Source organism: Typopeltis vanoorti, chromosome 9, assembly GCF_054136105.1.
Source record: "Typopeltis vanoorti isolate ZY-2024b chromosome 9, IOZ_Tvanoo_1.0, whole genome shotgun sequence".
Classification (NCBI taxonomy): Eukaryota; Metazoa; Arthropoda; class Arachnida; order Uropygi; family Thelyphonidae; genus Typopeltis; species Typopeltis vanoorti.
In genome coordinates this window covers 114,025,398-114,049,475 of record NC_143557.1, presented here as the reverse complement: position 1 = coordinate 114,049,475, position 24,078 = coordinate 114,025,398, and the positions used below count along the sequence as shown (strand labels likewise).

Here is a 24,078-nt window from a genome sequence, read left to right as displayed (position 1 = left end):
GAAATTTTAAAGAAAGTAGAGGAGATGAGAGACATCTTGAAGTGGTGAACAAGGAACTGAAATTCAGGGGCCACATTGCACAAGTTGTGAAGGTTTTGATCAGGCCTCATATGGATTATTGCACACAGATTTGGTTGCCAGGTTTTTGCAGTGAAGAGGGTATACTGGAATGGATCCAGAGAAGATCCACAAAGTGGTCAGTGGTCTTTGGAGTATGATGACAGATTGAGCGAATGTAAATTGCAAAATCTCATCAATAGGAGGAAGAGGTGGGGGGAAGTATATGGTAATATATACTCTCCCCAATAGAAAATGGCAGTATATGCCTGTCCCTCATCTAATGCTTTGTAACATTATCATAAAAGGCTAGCATATTTCTAAAACAAGAGCACCCTTCACAAATCCATGTTGACGCTCACTGATATCATTATCTTCATCTGCCCAATGCTGTATATGGTCCCTCACTACTTTCTCCAAGATCTTACTAACTACTGATGACACACAAACTGGCCTATAATTAGACACTTCCAGTCTGCTGCCGCCCTTATGCAATGGCACTATCTTACCCGCCTTCCATTCCATGGGCACCTTTCCCACAGCCAGACTTTCATTGAAAAGCCAGGTCAAGGGCACTGTCAGTTTCCTCAGCACATTCTCTCAAATCTCGTGGTGAAATACCATCCAGTTACACAGCTTTACTAACATCCAGAGTACTCAGAATTTGGAACACACACACACTCCTCCTGTACCTCTAAACCTCGAACCTGCTCTATCCCTCTAGTATTCAAATTGACTCATCCAGGATGAAATACTCTAATAAAGTGTTTATTGAACAATTCCACTATGTCCTCTGCATCAGTCACTCTATTCCAATTTTTATCCCACAATGTCATTCTTCCATAGTCATTTCTCCTCGTACTGGCCAATAGCTAAAAAATTCCCTAGGATTTTCCTTGGATCTAAGGGCCAATCTTTTCGGATATTCCAGTTTCGCCTTCCTTACCATACTAGTCACTCTTCTGGCCTGTGTCTTATATTCTTCATGCAGCTTCTCTTCACCTGTCTCCTTATATCTCTTCCATAGCCTCTTTTTCACATGTAGCTCCTGTTTAATATTGTTTGTCATCCACTCTGCTCAAATTGTGTCCTCTTCTTCACTTGTGGAATACAGCTTACCAATGCTGCTAACAAATATTCCTTCACAATTTCCCAAGCACTAATGATATCCCAGCCTTCCAATTCCTCCCTCCACGAAACTTCCCCAAGTTGAAGTCTAAGACTATTATATTCACCTGCTTTATAATTCCAGATACGTTCCCATCTCTTTGATACTCCTGCATATCTATTCATTTTCCAAGTCAAAACTATAAGGTCACTCTCTCCAACTGGTGGGAGAGATGTCATCTCAGTTATTATCAGCTCTTCTGATGCTATAACCAAATCCAAAACTCTTGAACCTCTTGTTACCTCAGTTACATGTTGCCTAAGACATTTGTCCCTCAAGAATTCTAGAAATTCCATTCCTTTATTGCTACATGCATCTTCCTTTCCCCAAGGGTGGGGGAATTATTGATGCCATAGAAGTATTGATAGCAGATGCAGGCTGCAGAGACTGAGTGCCTGTGCAAAAGTGAGTGGAGTGTATTATAGACAGGTTGTCAATCAAACTGCTCTTTTCTGTATAGAATCCAGTATTTTCATGATGCCCTTAGGGATGCTATCCCAGATATGAGAGCAGTATTCAAGGGTTGTAAGAATTTATAATTTGTATAGGGTTAAGAGCAGAGTTTTATTATTATTAATACAGGCAACTACAAGGAGCCCTTAGACTCATCGAGGGAGACCACCCTAAACATCATGTCCGTCACAACTATTTGACAATTCACACTGTATCTATCATACTTTGCCTTGAACTCATTCACTGTCATAGCACCCACAACAGCCTCAGGCAGCTTATTCCACTCATTCACCACTCTAACACCCAACTAACCACACTCTTTCCCAACTTCCATAGATGTCCCCTAGTACTCCCAAAACCAGTCCTGTTCTCAAAAATATCTTCTGAATTAATCCTATAGAAACCCTTCAGCAATTTGAATGTCTCAATCATATATCCCCTTTTCTGCCTATCAACCAATTTCTGCAACCCACAAATCTTCAACCTGTTTTCAAAAGGTTCATTCCTTAGACCTGTTATCATCTTGGTCACTCGTCTCTGGATCCTCTCAACCTCCTCCCCATAAAAAAAAAACCCTGGTGCCCATATCTGGGCACAGTAATAAGATGGGATCTTATGAAGGCTCGATACAGAGGAACAATAACTTGCTTATCTCTGCTCGTCAAAGTATTCTTCAGCATCCAAGTGATTTGATGAGCTGATTTAGCCACTTTTGCGATGTGTCCCCTAAACTTCAACTCCCTATCCACCAACACTCCCAAGTCCCTGCCCTCATCAATCTCCTGGAGTGCAGTTCCACCAAAGTGATATACTGCTGCTAATCTTTTCACCCCAAAATGCATAACCTTACATTTTGCCACATTAAATTGACATCCATTCTCCTTAGCCCAGACCTGCAATCTATCCAAATCATCATGCTAAATTTTGACATCTTCTGCATTCACTATTGCCCTACCCAACTTAGCATCATCAGCGAACAAATGAACTATTCCTCTTAGATCCTTCTTTATATCATTAATGAAAAAATTAAACAGCAGCGGTCCAAGAACAGAACCCTGTGGCACACCACTAGTCACAGGCCGTCTTGTGGACTGGACTCTACTCCTGAATAAACTACTCTTTGATATCTCTCCATCAACCACCCACCTATCCATCTCACAAACCCTATATCCATTCCCATATGTTGTAGTTTATGGATTAGAATTCCATGTGTTATCCTGTCAAACGCCTTTGCCAGTTTCAGTAGTATCACTGTAAACCCATTTCCCTTATCTAATTCAGCCGTCACCTTGTTATAAAACTTGAGCAAGTTACTGAGGCATGATCTACCATTCACAAAACCATGCTGTCCGCTGTACGATATCTCATTTTCATCAATCCATTCCTGTATTTTTCTCTTGACTACTTTCTCTAAGAACTTGACAACGACCCCTGATATGCTGATTGGTCAGTAATTTGCAACCATAGTCTTGGACCTTCCTTTATGCAGTGGAACTATTTTCCCCTCTTTCCACCCCTTTGGGACAAAACCAGACTCTGACACTCAAATTAAACAAAATGGTCAAGGGCACTGACAATTCTTTAGCCACTTCACGTAAGATCCGCGCTGATATACCATCCAATCCCACAGATGTATTCACATTAAGGTTCAGTAATAGACTATTCACCTCCACTTCATTCACCACAATTCCCATATAAACTAATGGTTTTCCTTCAACGTCACCACCTGGACGATATACTCTTGCAAAGTGCTCACTCTGTCATTCCACTATATCGACTGATTCAGTGACCTCCCTACCATCGGCATTCCTTAAAATCACTCTACCGTGTACAGTTTTCTTTTACTAGCAGCATATTGAAAGAACTGTTTAGGATTCTCTTTAGCTTGCATGGCTAATTTCCTTTCATAATCTGTTTTTGCTTTTTTCCACCACACTTGCTACCCTTCTCTCCTGCACTTTGTACTGTTTATGTGCCTGCAGGTCACCTTTCCCCTTAAATTCCTTCCACAGTTGTTTCTTTTTCTGCAACTCAAGTTTAATGGTGTTATTCATCCATTTAACCCCTACTTGATTTATTATTCAGACTCTAGGTATACAGTCAGCCATAACATCCTTCCCTGACCACTTCCCATGCCCTATCGACATCCAGCACTTGCAGTTGTACATGCCATGGCAGTGATCCAAGCAATCTCCTAAGCTTATCATACTTGCCAGCACGGTAATTCCACATATACCCTGTCTTAATCGAAAATTCCACACCTTTAGCCACCTCCCAGGTCACCTTATGATCACTCTCACCAATTGGTGGTAACATGGTCATATTCATTGCAGTCAAATTCTCAGATGTTATTACCAGGTCAAGCACTCTCACACCCCTAGTATTTTCAATTACATGCTGGCTCAGATAGTTATTCCTTAATAATTGAATAAAATCCATTTCCCTCCTCACACGTGTCCTATCCTCCTTCCAATCAATGTTACCATAGTTGAAATCCCCCATAATAATTACCCTCCTTCTACTCATTTCATCAATTTGTTTATGCATTCTATCTCCACCATCTATTCCATCACCTGGTCTATAGCAGCACCCAACTATATATTTTATTCTGCTAGTCTCAATCTCACACCAAATAGCCTCAAATGAGCTCTTTTCACTATCCTGCAATACAGCTTCTGTTCTCCTTGGTTGCAGTTCATCAGCTATCATCAAAAACACCCCTTCCCCTGTTTTAAGCTCTCTGTCCCTCTAAAGACACTATAACCTACATATTCTATCCCACTAAATATATCATCTTCCGTCAGCCATGTTTCACTAATGCCAATAACCTGTGGCCAGGAAGAGCCAATCAAGGACAAAAATTCTTCCTTCTTGTTCCTAATACTCCTGGCATTAGTATACACGAAGTGCAGTGATCCCTTTGTCCCACCCCTATCTTGATGCGTTATTCTAAATATTCCATTCCCATTTTTTGTCCACAGTACAGGCTCGGGTACATTATATACATTTTTATATTCAACTGTCTCACTGATGTTCGCATATCCACTCCCCTCCCCTCCTTGGTAGTTCTAGTTTCCCTGGTTCTGCACATCCATTTTCACTTCATTCAGCAACACGTTTTCCATTTAAATGCTGGCCATCCATCTTCTATAAATCCTTTTGCCCACAAACGCATTCCACACGTCGACGAATTCCACACCACACCGTCTGCATAACCTGCGCATAATGTCGTTTGCGATTATGGCCCTCATTCTAAACTCCTCTCTGTTATACCGCGGCAACAGACTCACCATTCTAACTCTGTCACTCTTTTCTTTGGCTACCTTTAACAATATTTTCAAGTCCTCTCTCATAAAAAATTTATCTCCTTTCATTTCATTCATACCTGCCACAACTATCAATTCCGTTGCCCTCTGTTTTTGCGCTCTAATACTCTCACTTACATCCTTAAATTTCGCACCCGGTAAGTACGATTTAGTTAAACTCCCATCTATCACTCCTCTTAATAACGAGTCACCACACAATACTGTTTCCTTCATTTCAGAAACTCTCCCACTCTTATGCTTATTTTTCCTTTCAAACACTTGTTTATTTACGTTAGCTGAATCGCTCTGGAAAGAGTTTTGCAGGTGCTCTAATTGTCGCTGCGCATTTTGTATCACTGCACGCAACCTAGCGATCTCACTTCCTACAAATAATTCCCCATTTTTTTATCATTTAAACCATTTTCTCTCTCTGTATAGTTGCTTTCACTCTTTCTTTGATCACCGCTCTCATTGCCATCTTGTACATCGCAATTCTCTATCAATCTACTATTTTCACTCACATTCTGGCTTTCTTCAACCATAACTGTCTCATAACCTGACACATACTTCAACTCCTCACTTTGCTTACACTTTCTGCACATTCTCCCACCACTATCACTTTCAATCCAAACTCCAGCCTCATTTGGAAACGCATACATCCTACACACATCATATTGGACAAACTCTCTCACATTACAGTTTTTGAACAATGGCCTTGTATTTTTGGATGCCATTATCTTATGTCACATTGGCACCATATTCAAATCTATTAAACGTATTGTTAAATACTAAATTAAATAACGGAATTCACACCAAAATCACACAGACACAACAAGCTACCAAAATTAGACAATGTTACGTTATGATTTAAACCTATATTCTAATTTTCACTCAAAATTATACTTAGCTTTTGGGAGCTCTCTGAAAACACTTCCCTAAGTGTTTTCAGACAGTTTAATTTCTTGTCCTTCGTACTGGCTCAGTCACATTATAAACATTCTTACACTCAACTGCCTCATTGATGTCTGCAAATCCACTTCCTCCCTTCCTTAATAGTTCTAGTTTCCCTGATTTTGCACAACTACTCTCACTTCACTCAGCAACACTTTTTGCAGTCTTCGCACACCAAATCCATTCAAATGTAAGCCATAAAGTTAAAGTAATGTCTTGAGAGAAAGAGAAAGCCTAATTTTTTTGGATGCAGAAGAGGCAATAGTTGTGATGTGTTTGTGCAAAGAGAGAGCAAGAGATTAGAAATTAGAGCTATTCTGAGAAGGTGAATCTCATCTTGAATAGAGATTTAAGGATTGTCAAGGATAAGACTGGAAGAACAGGGTTCTTTCTTTGTGGGAAATAATGCACAGCTATGTTTTGTTGGCATTAAAGTTGATAGTGTTATCCAAATCCCACTGATGAATGCTTTGGAGACTGTAATTTAAGGTATTAGAGATTAGATTTCTCGAAGCTGTGATGATTTGTGCTTTGCAGTGTTTATCAAACGAAAAGGAGGGGTGTAATGTGCTGATGACAGCACATTACACCCCTCCAAACTGTGTACTGGATTGGCAGTCAGCTGGAGTAGATTGTTTATGAAGGAAGAGAGTGAGAGAACAGAGCCTTATGGGACCCCAGCATTAGTTGTATAGATAGAAAATAAGATCCATCCACCATCACTCAAAGTGAGTGTCCAGCCAGAAAGCTGGCTACTCAATTACAGAAGTGAGGGGACAAACCAAATGGTGGGAGTATTCCTAATAGGCCTTTGTGTCAAATGGTCAAAAGGCTTGAAATTCACCAAACTTTTCCAAGGTGTTTGTCCAGAGATGGGTGATATAGGTTAGTAGATCACCCTGTTGATTGACAGTGACAGAATCCATACTATTAGTTATTTATTAGATGAGAGTGTTCAAGGTAGTGTAAGAGTTGGAGTTGGCCATTGATAGTTCTTTTCAGAAAGAATTGAGACAAGAGAAATTGGACGGTAGTCTAAGGATTTGTCACCCTTCTTAAGAATAGGTGTATATGGACTAGTTTTGAGACTGAAAGAAAGTGTAAATAGGCAGCATAAAGTGGGAATCAACTCTGGGGAACAGACCTTTAGAACAACTGGAGGGATGCCATCAGGGCTAGGAGATTTTTTTGGTATTTCAGTTTGAGCAAAATCTTTCTGGCCTCTTTTTGGTGAAAGATCAAATGCATCATTGAGCATTTGGAATGGTTAGGAGACATTTACCATGATCAGCTATGCAAGAGTTGAAGGAGAGGTAGGAAGCCAAGATGTTGCTTTTTCTATATGTGATGATACAATAGTACCATCTGGGTGTAATAGTGGTGGGAGTAGTGTTGAGCTACACATTAGCTTCAGCTAGAGTCCAGAACTCTAGCTAATTTTCTTGAGTGGAGTGGGGAATAAATGTTTCCAAGCCAATGAGTATTATTTCGGTGATTCTTTCAGCAAAGAGGTTTGGTTCAGGTGACCAGAAACAGTAATCTGATCAAACAAACAAGAAGTAAAAGTTGCAACAGTCATCCCACCTGGCTTTCTTGTAATGCCATACGACACATAGATGCAAGTGTTTGTGTATCTAGTGCTCCATGGAGGAAGAGCTCTACACTACATGGCAATCTTACATACTTACAGAGTATACTGGTAAAAAAAGAGGTCCAAAGTATTTGGGGAGTGGTTAGGATTGTCTGGTATTCTTGTGGACATGTGGACAATTTGTATAGTATCATTTGTCAAAAGTCTCATCCTATCTACCTCCTTGATCTGTACAGTTGGAAGCAGGCAGCCAGCTAGCGAGAAACAGTAGATGTTCCTCAGGGATTTCAGTGGCTGAAGTCCCTAAGGAAGATGACTTCACTGTTTGGAGAGATGAAGTAGAGAAAAATCAACATTTATGTTAAGGTGATTGAAGAGTTCAGGGTGGTTGTTGGTATTAGGAGAGCAGTAAAGACATCATATGAATTTGGTAGAATGGGGCAGGGTGATTTTTAGCCAAAGGAAGTCAAAACTGAGAGATTCCAGGTTGGATCCTCTCTGGCATGGTCTATCAGAGTGAACATATGCACAGACTCTGCTTCCGAGGTGAAAGGTGTTAAAGAGTGTGTGCTTGGTTGTAAAGCAGAGATGGGTAGTGTTTGAGAAAGGTGAGATTTCAGTTTCTCTCAGGAAGAGTAGGTGAGGTTTTGCAGACTGAAGGTGGGAGTGATCATTATTCAAGTTAGAACTGAGGCTGATTATATTTGTGAAATGGATCTGGAAGGTTCCATGAAATTTGCTTTTGAGCACATGTGTCCAACAAATTTTCCATACAGTGTTTGGGATAAGTTGTCACACTGGTAGTTTACAGAGCTTGATTTTCTCACTAGTATACCTTCTTTTTCGAGTGTCCATGTTTCTTCGCCGCTTTTGACATTTCTCTTCTGGTTCTTTTCTTAATTGTTGCCTTTTTTTTCATGATGTGCATAGGTCAGATCTGGGTGGGCTGGTGCCTTCTGACTTGCTATTCACAGCCAATATGAACACTGATTGGATTGTCAGGGTATCACAGGTCAGTTTTATTAGCTTGCTGAATGTACCATCTCTCCGTGAAATCGTGGGTCCAAAACAGTGACACCTGATGGTTTTCTTGGGATCGAAATTACATTGTTCAGCAAGCCAGCAAATGCTGGCTTGCTGAACACTGTAATATGAACAATGCAATGATAAGACACTGTTCCAGGTTATCCATGTACATGCCAAGGTTTAAGAGTTGTTTAATGGCAGGGAAGCATAAGGGACAGAAAATTGGGTTGCTGAGGATATTTTGGACATATCATATTCAGTTAGAAGTCTGAATTTTACGGGATTTTTATTAATATAATCAATTTAATTCAACTTCTCTGTGACCAAGAGGTAAAAACAGCAGAGTATTAAAAATATTAAAAACTAATTGCATAATTATTTTTGCATAAAAATAATTATTGCATAAAAAAAACTATTTGCAAGAATAATATTATATGCATTAATATTAAAAAAAAGTGAAATTATTCCTTTCCTTCCTCATTTTTCTCATTTATTATATTACTTAGTACTGCATCATATTTTATTAATTAAATAAAATACTGATAAATAAAATAAAATCGCAAAATAAACTCTGTTTTATCCATAACGTGAAACATGGACTACCTAAAACTTGGACTATATATAATCAAAGTTCATCCATTTTTGAAGTAAGCATATTAGTCATAAATGAAAGCACTGCACTGAAGAATATTTTAACACTGTCAAATTGTATTTTTGCATTTTTTTTTTTCAGAAAAAAATCAGATACCACATAACTTCTGAAGGAGTGTGGCAACATCTTACCACCAAGTGCTTGTAATTATTGATACACATGTAATAAATTCACTTGAGATATTTTGGACCATATCATATTCAGTTAGAAGTCTGAATTTTACAGGATTTTTATTAATATAATCAATTTAATTCTACTTCCCTGTGACCAAGAGGTGAAAACAGCAGAGTATTAAAAATATTAAAAACTAATTGCATAATTATTTTTGCATAAAAATAATTATTGCATAAAAAAACTATATGCAAGAATATTATATGCAAGAATATTATATGCAAGAATATTATATGCATTAATATAAAAAAAAAAAAAGTGAAATTATTCCTTTCCTTCCTCATATTTTTCTCATTTATTATATTACTTAGTACTGCATCGTATTTTATTAATTAAATAAAATACTGAATGCATATTTTTTTAAAAAAATGTTTCTTTATATATATATATATTTTTTTTTAAAAGAATTGAATGACTAGAACTGAAATTTAAGTAAAAAGATTTTAATATTAAAACACTACTAGTTTTGGCTTGTAACAGCCTTCATCAGGTGACATTATAAAAGTATTGTTGGGAAAGTACGTGCTAGTAGCATCTCATGAACGCCAGTACATGATTACAGCTAAATAACTATCTGGGAGGTTGTAGCTCAAGTTATTATTTAGATGAATTATTTAGATTCATCTAAATAATAACTTGAGCTACAACCTCCCAGATAGTCATTCAGTAATCATGTACTGGCATTCACGAGATGCTACTAGCACATACTTTCCCAACAATACAACAAATGAAAGAACAGCTTTAAATACAACCACAACGTTTTAATGTCAATTATGTATAGAGACTCTCTCTCTCTCTATGATGTTCCTAGTTTATTTAAGATTCAGTGTTTTTTCTTTTTTATTTCTTTTATAATGTCACCTGATGAAGGCTGTTACAAGCCGAAACTAGTAGTGTTTTAATATTAAAACCTTTTTACTTAAATCTCGGTTCTAGTCATTCAATTCTTTTAAAAAATATGTATGTTAACCGAGTTAATGATCATTCATTCATATACATATATATAAGTTATAAAAATAAACAACAGCAAAAGTTGATTATATGTATATTTGTTTTTACCTCCATTCTATCCAACAGAGCTGGAGGGACTGTACTAATTGTATTGGCCGTGGCAATAAACAACACTTGTGAGAGATCAAATGGGACATTCAAATAGCTAAACACTGTTAAGTAAAATTCAAGTATTTTTATTATTATTATTATTATTATTTTTTTATGAAAACATCAAAACATTATCTGAAAGAAAAGCAAGTAAAGAAAATAAAATACAATGGGAAAAAATCGCAAAAAATGTTGAACATGTCATTTTTATAAGATATTAGAAAAAAGCCAATAATTATTTCACAGGAAGAAAAATGATTTATTGATTCTCATCAAGCAAGCCTAGTGAATTAGAGTTATTATCTGTAGCCCACTGAAACAAAAACAAAATACAAATATCATCAACATTAATTATATGTGAAGACATAAAGGGTTTTTACGGAAGCACAATGAATTTATCTGGTATTAAAATCTTGTTGCTGCACATACATACACAACCTTTTACTGATCTAAGAAATATTAAAACCAGCAAAATTGTATTTATTATTATTATTATTATTATTATTATTATTAAAACAAGACCTCATGGAGTCAAAGATTCATCTAGGAGGTCCTTTTATCCCACACACATCTCATCATACCGGGTCTTAAACACATTCAAACTCCTTGCAGACACCACACTCTCAGGCAAGGCATTCCAATCATTCACAACTCTGCACGAAAAAAACCTGCCTCTCACTCCCCTACTCACACCCTCTTTATACAGTTTCCAGGCATGACCTCTGGTTCTCCCCTGATCTCCCACTATTCTCTGTAGAACTTCTCCACCATTGATCCTATAACAACCCCTTACCAACTTGTAGGTCTCTATCATATCTCCCCTCTTCCTTCTCTCCACTAGACTCTGCAAATTACATCTTTTCAATCTTTCCTCATACTCGACATTCCAGAGGTCAGAAACTACCTTAGTCAGTCGCCTTTGCACCCTTTCCAACATCTCTTCATCCTTCTGAAAACCAGGTGACCAAATCTGGGCACAATAGTCCATGTGTGGCCTAATCAAAGCCTTATACAATGGAACAAGAATCTCCCTACTTCTACACGTCAGTGTCTTCCTCATCGTTCCCAGAAGTCTTTGTGTTGTCTTCACAATTTTGGAGATGTGTCCCCTAAATTTTAGATCCTTATCCACTATCACTCCCAGATCTCTTATTTCCTCTACTTCCAACAATATATTCTCACCAAGCATAAATTCTGCATCCCATCTTTGTTTTCCAAATTTTAAAACCTTACATTTTGCAACATTGAACTCGCATCCCCATTTGCTTGCCCAATCACTCAATTTATTCAAGTCTTCTTGCAAGGCCACAACATCTTCACTACTCTTTATGGTTCGTCCCAACTTTGCATCATCTGCAAACAACTGAATATCTCCATCCAAATCTTCGCCAATATCATTAATATACAAGTTAAATAGTAATGGCCCTAAAACAGATCCCTGAGGCACTCCACTAGTGACTTTCCTTTTCCTGGATATTGCACCCCCCATACACAACTTGTTGATACCTATCAGATAGCCAGTCTCCAATCCAATGCACTAATCTAATATCCAACCCCATCTGCTCTAGTTTGACTGTCAACTTATCATGAGGTACTCTATCAAAAGCTTTTGCAAAATCCAAGTATATTACTGTGTATCCTTCTCCTCTGTCCAAGGAAGCAGTCACTTTATTGTAATAAGTAAGTAGATTACTAAAACACGACCTCCCTTTAGCAAATCCATGCTGTCCATCAAAGATTATACCATTGTTGTCAACCCAACTCTGGATCCTAGTTCTCACAAGCTTCTCCAACAACTTAACCACAACACCTGACACACAGATAGGCCTATAGTTTGATGCTTGAGTTCGATCACCTCCTTTATGAAGTGGCACAATCTTGCCCTCCTTCCACTCTTTAGGGACTTGACCAAGTGCAAGACTCGTATTAAAAAAATATATCAAGACAGGTGTCAACTCTCTGGCACATTCCTTCAGAATACGAGGTGATATATTATCAAGTCCCACAGCCTTATTTACATCTAGTTTACTCAACTCCCCAAACACCTCTTGCTCACTTACAGTCAGTCTCTCCTCCCCATCATCAACTGCTCTTAATCTCTCCATGAAGTCACATTCACAAGATTGAAAGATCTTTATGAACTGCTCATTAAGTATCTCCACCACACATTCTGCAACAGCTGTCTTTATACCATTTCCTCCAATCAATGTCATCCTTCCATAATCATTCTTTCTTTTGCTGGCTACATATCGAAAGAACTCCCTAGGATTCTTTTTAGCTTCATTAGCTAACTGCTGTTCATACCTCTCTTTAGCTACTCTCACCAACCAAGTCACTCTCCTTGCCTGGTCTTTGTAGAACTCATGAAATTGGTTACTTCCACTTCTCTTATGCTGCCTCCACAATGCCCTTTTTCTCTGTATTGCATGCTTAATCTCTTTATTCATCCATCTCACACCTAACTTATTTAACCTTCTCACCCGTGGTATACATTTAGACATTGCATCCACTAAATATTTTTTGAAAATCCCCCAAGCTGCACTGATCTCTTTTCCAGCTAACTCCTCATTCCATGCTACACCTGCAAGCTGTCTCCTGAGCTCTTCATAATCACCCCCCTTGTAGTTCAACACATATACCCTTTTTTTTATCACAGGGGTCCTTGCACTGCTGGCAACCACCCAAGTAATCACCTCATGGTCACTTTCACCAATTGGTGGATGATTTGATACCTCATTGATAATTACATCCTCCGATGAGATGATCAAATCCAAGACCCTTAATCCTCTTGTGCCCTCTGTTACATACTGTCTGAGGTAGTTATCCCTCAAAAACTCAAGAAACTCATTTTTTTTACTTCCAGTTGCTATCTCTTCATTCCAGTCTATATTGCCATAATTAAAATCACCCATAATGATCACCCTTTTCTTATTTGCTTGGCTTATTTGACTATACATTTCACTATCACCACCATCCACATTACCAGGTCTATAACAACAACCCACCAAGTATTTGATTCTATTCACCTCTATCTCACACCATACTGCCTCAAAACCACTGGCCCCATTTCCCTCTTGCATCTCTACCTTGTATGGACATAACTCTTTCTCTATCATCAATAGCACTCCCCCTCCCTTTTTACCCCTTCTATCCTCACGAAACACATCATACCTTTCCATCTCTATTCCTGTCAGGATGTCATCCTCATCTAACCATGTCTCACTTATTCTGACAATCTCTGGGTGCACAGACGCAATTAGTGCAACCATTTCATCCGCCTTGTTTCTTATACTTCTAGCATTGGTATACAAACACAACAACTCATTTCTGGATCTACAGCTAGTTCCACTGATACCACTCACTCGATGTGATCTCTCCATGCTGGAATGGGGCCATTTCCCTTTCTGCTTCTTCATTTTAGAACCCTTTGCAATTCCATCTGTTTCCTTTTGATCCCTGATCATCCCATTACTTTCCTGCCTACACATTCTCTCACCTCCTCTTGGAGCACCCACCTTTCTCACGCTGTGTATCCCTGTCCACCCTGAGCCTCCCCGTTTCCCTGCTCCTCTTGCACACCCATTCTCTCATTTTCTATACTCATACACTCACTTCCACATTCATTTCCACTCCTTCAATCTCTCCTGTCTTACTCTCCTGCTCTTCCACATCACTCCCCTCTCGATCTGATTCATTCTCTCTATTCACTTCTCTACCTTCCAGCAGCAGTCTCTCCAAGCGACTCACACCATAACCACTCAAATGCAGTCCATCGCTCCCATACAGCTCACTTCGTCCCTCAAACTCATTCCACACATTAACAAACTGTACTCCCATTTCAGCCAGAATATCATTCATAATCCTTGCTCTCCGCCTCATTTCACCACAATCATACCTAGGCAACACACTGACCACCCTTCCTGTCACACTATTCTCCTTTATCTTTCCAAGCAGTCTTCTGACATTCATTTTGACATGCTCTTTGTTCTCTCTCAAATCATTCGTACCAATTAATACAATTAACTCTTTTGCTCGTTCCCGCCTCATATTCAATGCCTCAATCATTCTACTCATTTTACCGCCTGGAAAACATACCTTGTGCATTTTATCCTCTAGCACACCTTTAATAACGGAGTCACCATACAATGCCACTCGCTCATCTTTTGTTATCTCTTTCATGCCATCATGATTTATTTTAATAGTTTTGACCTGAATTCTCTTAATTTCATTCCGCATCCATTTCATTTGTTGCCTCGCCGGCAAAGGTTGGTCGATTGGTAGAGCCTCTGCTACTAATGGCTCAGTTAAGTAAGTTTGAGCGCGGTTAGTAGTTGGAAGGGGGCCAATCGTTCGATGCTGTTGGCACACTCTCCCTCGATGAGTCTTTGGACTCCCTGGAGGTGTCAAATAATAATAATAATAATAATAAAAATACCTTCTACATTTATATCTCCTCCAGAGATTTTTATTTAATAAGGTTAAAACACCTTATGGCAACTTGTTCTGGTAAAATACTTATAAGCTCTGTATTACTAAATCTTGGTATTTCTAGCCTAGCCCCCACTGACGAGACCTCAATAAAGGTTGAAACCGGTCTGGGTAGTGGCCCCTTGCCTTTAATACAAAACATCATGCATCCCCTTCTTGGAGATGTTTTGGCATTAAGGGTAAATATTAAGATTAGTGATCAGAGCTTATGCCACCTTTACCACGAGTTGCCTTGGTCTTGCACTACCTGTAGGATCAGCTAGACTTGCATCACTTGCAGGCGCAAACTTGACTTATTTGTCTGTTTGCTTACTTGGGAAATGGAGTAAAACCAGGTTTAAAATTGCTTGGTATTTTTAACATATATATATAAGAAGTATTCGAGATAAATTAGAACACACAAAATTACTTTTAGACTTAAACCATAAATGTCCTTGAATGGCAGGCAGTCTCAAGTAGAGTGATGTGGGAAAATATCAGAATGGAGAACTGGACAATGAGACTAATCTAATTTGTGGCTATGGTCCCAGAGAAGGTTCTACTAAGATAGAAGTGGAGGAATTTTTTGGGGCTTTAGAGAAAGCAACTTACATAATTATTATTATTATTATTATGTGACACCTCCAGGAAGTCCAAAGACTTATTGAGGTAGAGTGTGGCAACAGCATCGCACGATTGATCTCATTCCAACTACTAACCATGCTCAAACTTGTTTAACTTTTTGAGTTTGCCATTAATAGCAGAGGCTCTACCAATCGACCATGAAAAAGGAAAAGTTGGTTCTTGTTAGCGATCTAAATAGCAGAGTAGGAAATGATTGTCAGACATACAAAAATATTTTGGGAAAATTTGGAGAAAAGAGCAAAGCTAATAATGGCAAATACCTGTTGGATTTCTGCTCAAGACATGGACTGGTTATTACTAACACCATGTTCCAACATAAAAATGTGCACAAATTCACATGGAGAGAAGAGACAAGGAATAAGAAAAGTCTCATTGACTATATTATTGTTTATAGTGATGTTTTCTCCCTGTTGCAGGACACTAGAGTGTACAGAGGATTTGAAATTGGAAGTGATGACCATTTAGTTTTGAGCAGGATAAAACTGAATTTCATATTGAAAAGAAGAACACGTAAGAAAGTTTTAAAACGAATAAAAGTTGAGCAGCTCTCAGATGTGAACTGTACACTAAAATACACAAACATTATTCAAGAAAAAAATGAAAGAATTTGAGAACAGGAACCAAACTTTGGAGATTCAGTGGAAAGCCCTAAAGAAAACACAGACTGATTCAGTCAGAGAGCATGCAGTGAGGTTGTCTGCAAGGATAGAAAAATTAGAACACCATGGTGGACACAAGAAGTTAAAGAGGCAGCAAAGGAAAAGAAGAAAGCATATCAAACGTTCCTGGCAAATAAGTCAGCTTGTGTTCTTAGAGAATACAGAGACAAATGTAAAAAAGCTAAAAACTGTGTAAAACTAGCTAACAAAAGTCATGGGAAGACTTTGGTAAGAACATAGAAAATAAATATCAAGAAGGTGGCACGATATTCTGAAGGTTGTTGAAGAAGCTCAGAAATGGAGGAAAGAGTGCTGTATATGGAATTATAGATGATAAAAGTGACATGAAAACTGGAAGAAAAGATATCCTCAATGTATAGAGTAATTACTTTGAAAAATTGCTAAATGAAACAATCAGCAATGGCACAATGATAAAAAAACAGTGACCAGACATCAAAAGACTGAAATGTGGAAAGGCATAGCTGCCTTTCCACATTTTCCACAAAGACAATGAAAGTAGGCAGATGCATTGAAAATATCAACTGCATTGTAAATGGAGAACCTAGAACAAATAAAATTTCAGCTGCCTAGGCACAATTTTTAGTGAAGATGGTAAATTAAACATGGAAATAGACAACAGAATCAACAAAGCTGGTATGGAAGGAAGTCAAATGAATAAATTTATATGAAATAAAAGAGAAATTAGTCAAAACACTAAATTAGTTGTATACAAGACAGTGTTCAAACATTTTAACTTATGAATCTGAGAGCTGAGGCAGAAGTAAAGCACTTAACCAAAGACTAGAGACTGTAGATATGAGAGTCCTGAGAAAGATTAGGGCCATGAACAGATGGCATCAATAGCAATATCATATTAAAAATGAGGATATTAGGAACGAATTTAACATTCCAGCATCCAGGAATGCATTAGCAGAGCTAATCTCAAGTGGTATGATCACTTAAACAGAATGGGAGAAGAAAGATTGGAAAAACAAGTGTTCTCTGCCAGGTTGGCAGGAAAAAGACCCCTAGGGAGACCAAGATATAGGTGGATTAATACAGTAAAAAGCGCCTTAGAAGACAGAAATATAAGATCTGATAATGTTGGAGTGTTGACAGGTAACAGAATGATTTGGAGGAAAATTGTAGATAGGAACTTAGTAATGATATAAATTTTTCATGTAGTACTACCATATCCTGTACACAGCAGGCATTTGATGATGATGATGCATAAATATCCTGATATTAACAGAAATCTGGGTTAAAGATGAAGAAGTTGATTTGATTTGTGCCATTTAAGTGGATTTCAAAATTATTTTTAATAATAATAATTATTATTATCAAATTAATATTAAATTATTATTATTATAACTTGTTGGTCCTGGGAAAGTACCATTTCTCTTTCCTCATAAATAAAATTATGCGATGGACACTCAATACTTGACATGCAGTGGATAGATTACACAATAGTGGCCAATAGGCCTACGGTGCTATCTATAAGCGAAATGAATAATTAGAATTTAAACACTTCAAAGCAGCTCAGCTTAAGCTTTGATGTGCATAACTTTTGGATCACCCTGTATAATGATGTCTGGGAAAAGAGCGGACTTTGCTAATGCCTCTGATTTTGAACCATTTGTGTAGACAGGTGCAAAATCAGACTATTAAATTCTATGCTCTTGAAAGAGCTGTTTGTAGACAAGAGAGGTGGAAAATTTGGGTAGTCTGCAAATTAGCAGCTGCATGGTGGTATGAATGCCACAGCAGTAGCATATTTAGTGGCCTCTGTGTTATGTTGTCTATTCCAATATCTTGTTCTTGCAAGAATACTTTTATACTCAAACCAAAGGTTCATATGGTAGTCTGATGGATGATATGAAGATTCTCCCACTGTGTACAAAAAATGAAATCTCTGCCAGACCACATGGAATGGTCTGGCAGAGATTTCATTTTTGTAGTGTATAATAGAGCCAGCTCTTGACATCGAAGAGATAAAGGTGATTCATTTGCTTCAATGTACAGACCAGGAATCTGCAAAAAAGTTTGAAATGCTCCTGTAGCAGGTCCTGTGACTTGATGGTGGGTAAGATCCAACCATCACAGGATACTGTCCCTGACAGAGGCAGAGATGTAGGACCAATAATTAAGTTGTTTTTTATCTAACTAGTGCCTGGTACAATCAAACAGAATAGTATAGAGAATCTGTTAGCACTCCAATAGGTGGAAGACAGGATACAAATGATGCTCGTTGCATTATACCACTTTTTCACAGAAGCCGGTTTCACCCAAAAACTTGGCTTCTGGTGCAAATGGGATTAAAGTTTGTCCTAGGCTGAGTTCTGGGTTGAGATGAAGACCATGTCTGGACAAAAATGCATGCACACACAGTCTTCTGCTATGAAAATCGGAATCCATTTGTAAGTGCTCATTTTAAAAAATGGTCAATGACCTGCTGCAGCTCTTTTTAATACATGAATAACAGAAGATGGCAAAGTCATCCACATAGAGGGCATTACTCACAGTTGGAGGAAGTTGTTCAGTTACTGAGTTAACCTTGATTGCAAAAAAGTAAGACACTGAAAATTTAACCTTGTGGGATTCCCTCCTCTTGGGTATACAGCTGGGAGAGAGTGGTTCCCACTCAGACTTGGAAAATTTTGCTGGACAAAAAGTTCTCGATGAAGAAAGAAAGATTTCCTCTGAGACCAAAGTTCTGGAGGTCTTTCAATATTTCCAATCTCTAAGCAGTGGTGTATGCTTTTTCCACATCAAAGAAAACAATACTAAGACAGACAAGACAATGAAACAATGCTTAGAATATCGGAAACAATAGCAATAAAGTGTGACGCAAACTCTATCAACGTACACAGGCCCTACATAATCTCCGAGGTTTAGAAGCTTCACAACCCCGACCAATAGGCGATAACACACGCTTCAAAAGCAGAAGCACCTGCCCGACCTGACATAGCATCCACTTCCTCCATGTGTTCAGACGATGACCAAGAATAGTCGAAACGGACCCCCCGTCAACTCCCTTCCCCCCCTCTGAAAATCAGTTGTTGTTTTCAACCCCTTTCACCCTTTCCCACCTCGTATAAATATAAAAAACGCTCCGCCCATCCCTTATAATATATATGTTATTCAAAAAAACCTGGGTTTTTTCCATTTGTATTTTAATTCTCCCACTTGCCAAAATCTCCCCCCCCCTTACAACACACACACACACACACACACACACACACACACACACACACACACACACACACACACACACACACACACACACACACAGTAGTTTGGACAACACGAAAGAAGAAGAGCCACAACACCCAGAAAAAGGTATGTGCAAATTTCTTGTCCTCCATGCAACATATATTTATTGATAAATATACATCTACAATGCCCTAAGAATCCGTGAGAAAAGAGCCAATGGCATTTAAACTGGGGCACTCCTAAACAGAAGCAGGCAAATAGCCGTAAATATAGTAACAATAATAAGTGCTCGCATTTTTGGAAGGTATCTTGAATGAATGCTTCTAGTCAGATTAGATGGTTTGGTTGTTGAATGATATTTATAGAAGCGAGATTGTATTCTGGAAAATGGTTATTTCTATCCAGAAACCATAAAAACTGAGCATTAGCAATTTTTTACAGAATCTTACACAAGCAGCTGGTCAGAGCAATTGGCTGATAGTTTACTAGGAATTTTGGATCTTTCCCTGGCTTTGGAAAGGCTATGATAATCCTCTTTAGTCAGATATCCCAAACAGAAAATTTTGCTGAAAAGGTGCAGTAACTGATCCTTGGCAGTTGGTGACAGATGATTATTTCATACTGGATGTAATCTGATTCAACAGAATTTGGCATTTAAGTAGAGTAGCTTTCATTTCTTGTTCTATGAATGGCCTGTTATATTCTTCCATACTATCGAAGAGAACAGAATGCATTGTTTTTCTGCTTTGCACTTTTGAGCAAGGAACTCAAAAGGATAAGATTATGTTGCTGATGTATTTGTAAAAATTTCCCCAAGAGTGTTTGTTGGTAATTGTGCATTCTTTTGTAATTCCTAGGAAGCTTCAGATGATCACCAAATGTGAGTGCAATATTCTAATGTTGGTTGGATTTGAGATTTATAAAGTGCTAAAAGCTGAGCAACAGGAAAGCAGTGTTTAGAACAAAAATGCATACCAATTATTTTGGAGGCTGAGGAAGGCATGTACGTAACATGTTTATGCCTGGATAAACTATATGCCAAATCAGTCCAAGGAAGGAAAACACTGTGTGCAAAGCTGGCATCATGCAAGATATAGCTGGGATATCTGAGGTGGACTATAGCTGGTTCAGTTAGAAATAGATCAGGTTTTGATGTCTATAAGTGGTGACATACATTAGTAATGTTTGTGCTGATGACCCAGATGGTTAAATGGATGTGAAATGCTTTTTATTAGATGAAATTTTAGTGTTATTTGGCATTGGGGGAGGGGGGGGGAGCTAATACATTTAAAAAACAATTGTTTTGGTTTTATATTTTTGTAATTTTCATATTTTTTTGTAACTTTTTGTGGGAGAAGTTAAATTTATACACACAGTGACACTAGTATTTGTTTAGTTACTTTTTGTGGGTGAGTGCAGGAAACTTACAAGAGCAAAGACATAACTCATACAAAGGAAGTGGCCAGATTCCAATCCAAATGTTGACTCAACAGTACCACTTGCATGTGTTACACTTGGATTCCTCCTCAACCCAAGCACAAACTAGCATGGTAACCAGTAGCAGGATTATTTGCCAGCTGACTGGGAAGCCTCTCAGATGTGCCATTATAATCAGATTCAGTTCAGTATACTAAGTAGAGGCTGGCCTGCAGAATACTACTTTGCTGCTGTACCCTCAACACACTTTATTAATAAAATGTGTTGAGCATGCCCAGCAAGGCTGTTATCTACAAAAGAAAGGGGTGAATAGAAACCAGTTGAGGGGAGGGGGGAAATGAAACAATGAAGTAGCCACTTCACACACTCCAATAAACAGGGCAGTTATGTTTCACTTGGTAATGGAATCAGAGAAATATTAATATCAAATCAATTTAGAGGTCTAGTTAGCATTTCCTCCAACTAAGGAAGATGTGCTTATAATTAACATTAAAGTATAAAACACATTTTTTTCTGAATTAAAAGGGGGGGGAAGAAGATTCTAAAAGTCTTCAAATTGGTATTAGAGCCATATATCAAGGAAGAATTATAAATATCAATTACTATTTGATACAAATAGTCAAACAATATTGGAAATCTTCTCTTCTCGTTTTGTTTATTTGAAATACTGTGATCAGGTACTTAACTAAGAAGTAACAGCAAATGCACTATGAAGTAGGAAGGATCTCTCCACCAACCAATTCAAAGTGCACAAATAGCAGAGGTCATAAATGTGTTAATATTAACTAATTTATGCAATTAATATACAACACAGTTTACATTATGCTGATTCATTAATTTAGTCAGTTTCTCAAAATTAAATAAATTAATTAAATAAAAATTTATTTAATTGATGACCAGCATATGTGCAGCTAATCTATATACAGTCATACAAAAATATACAATTATATGACTATATATTTTTGCTCCAAATTCATGATTTTTGTTTATCATATGTTTGCTCCCTTATTTTATTACACTTCAAAATGCAGGCAAAAAAAAGAAACAAAAAAAGGCAAATCAATATTAAAAAAATACATAAATTAATGAATTTAATGAAATTCATGAGTCAGACAGACATGATTGAGAACGCTCATTGTTTTTAGTGAAATATTGTGGTAACTAATGTAAAAATTATGGCATAATATTAGCATATGGCTCAAGTGACACAGGGAGGAGGGAACATTTGTGTCATGAAAAAATTAAACTATCTGCAGCCATCATTTCACAAACTATTCAAATTCATAAATCACTGTATATCAATATATAAAGAAATCCTAAAGGATACTGATCTATAAAGGCACAGTTTTGTTCAGGATCCAAAACTTCCAAAAGAGCTGCTGCTGGATCTCCATGAATGCCAGTGCTCTGCAACATAAATGTCACATATATACATATATATACACACACACACACATGTGCATGCATATGCATGTGTGTGTAAAAGTGATAGTCACATGATAGTGGTGTAAAAGCACATTTTTATGTCCTCACATCACTATCCAGCACAGAAGTATCATCTCCACTCTAGTGCATCGTGCCAGGTCTGTATTGTCAGATGAGGAAGAGCTAAAAAATTAACTACAACATCTAGAAAGAACCTTCGCAAATAATGGCTACTCTTCAAAAACTATTAATAAACAACTATACCGTTGTCATCAAAACAACGTAGAAACACAGGACAACCACAAAGATTATATCTCTTTACCGTACATCAGCTCGCTTTCCCAGAAACTAAGAAGAATTTTGAAAAAAAATCAACATAAAAACGTGCTTTTCTACTCTTCCTAAACTCAGATCAATTCTAAGCAAACCCAAACAGGCTCATAACAATCTTCAGTTTCCAGGGGTGTATAAAATCACATGTGACTGTGGGAAACCATATTATGGCCAAACTGAGAAGTCCATCCTTCTATGTCTCGAGGAACATCAGAGACATTGCTTACAACAGAACCAGAGCAAGTGCCCTCTCAAGCCATGTCCTGTTCTCAGTGAACACAAATAGTTAAAGCTGTCAACATGAGATAAACTGGACAACAATTTCAAACCTTCATATATGCCATGACAAAGTAGAACGCCGCATAGTCAAGTCTAAAGAAATTGTCCTGGACTCTCATCACATAAACAGTAACCTTAGTTACAATTTACCGGACTCATTTAGCTCTGCTATCAGATACTGGCGCACTTGTGAAGTCAAACGCTCACAGATGCCTAACAATAGAACTTTAGCCCAGACTGTAGCTACAGTTGAAACTTAACTGAAGTTTATAGTCGTTTTTGTAGTTCTACAATGTTTCTCTGTGGCGTTTTTTTATTTTGCTTTCAATGTTCTCACGCCTGAAGAAGTCGGCCTTCCGACAAAACATGTTGTGGGTTAAATAAATTAATTGTTTGTCTATTTCTCAGATTTCGGTCAGTAAAAAATATGAATATATTTTCATATCGAGTAAATACAACAGATTATCATATATATTTATAAATAAATATATATATATATTTTTTAATTTATTTTAATTTAATTTATAAAATATAAATATAAATATATAAATATTATATATAATTGCACTAAACTGTTATAATTCCAGCATGTTTTAAATTGCAAATGTAAAAAAAATATATATATATTTTACATTTTCAATTTAAAACATGAATTTTACAATTGAAAATGTAAATAATAAAAAAAAAAAAAAAATATATATATATATATATATATATTTACATTTTTCAATTTAAAACATCCTGGAATTATAACAGTCAACATTCAATTATCTTCAAAATATTTAAATATGTGTATAATGCAAATCAAACAATTTAAAATTTAAAAAAATCTCAGTACTGTAAACAGATATTATTATTATTATTATTATTATTATTATTAAACAAGACCTCATGGAGTCAAAGACTCATCTAGGAGGTCCTTTTATCTCACACACATCTCATCATACCGGGTCTTAAACACATTCAAACTCCTTGCAGACACCACACTCTCAGGCAAGGCATTCCAATCATTCACAACTCTGCACGAAAAAAACCTGCCTCTCACTCCCCTACTCACACCCTCTTTATACAGTTTCCAGGGATGACCTCTGGTTCTCCCCTGATCTCCCACTATTCGCTGTAGAACTTCTCCACCATTGATCCTA

General features: G+C 37.4%; 1 protein-coding gene across 3 annotated transcripts in view; it reads right to left on the bottom strand.

Moving 5' to 3' along the window:
• The window catches only part of LOC150103434 (lon protease homolog 2, peroxisomal-like), a 641,828-nt gene that overhangs the window by 155,824 nt on the left and 461,926 nt on the right, over positions 1-24,078 (bottom strand). For all 3 annotated transcript variants that reach the window (XM_090397545.1, XM_090397547.1, XM_090397544.1), the window contains exons 12-13: positions 22,224-22,303; positions 10,434-10,530 (exon numbers count right to left, since the gene is read on the bottom strand). In XM_090397545.1, the coding sequence (XP_090253671.1) occupies positions 10,434-10,530; positions 22,224-22,303 (177 nt within the window). The remainder of the gene's footprint in view (positions 1-10,433; positions 10,531-22,223; positions 22,304-24,078) is intronic.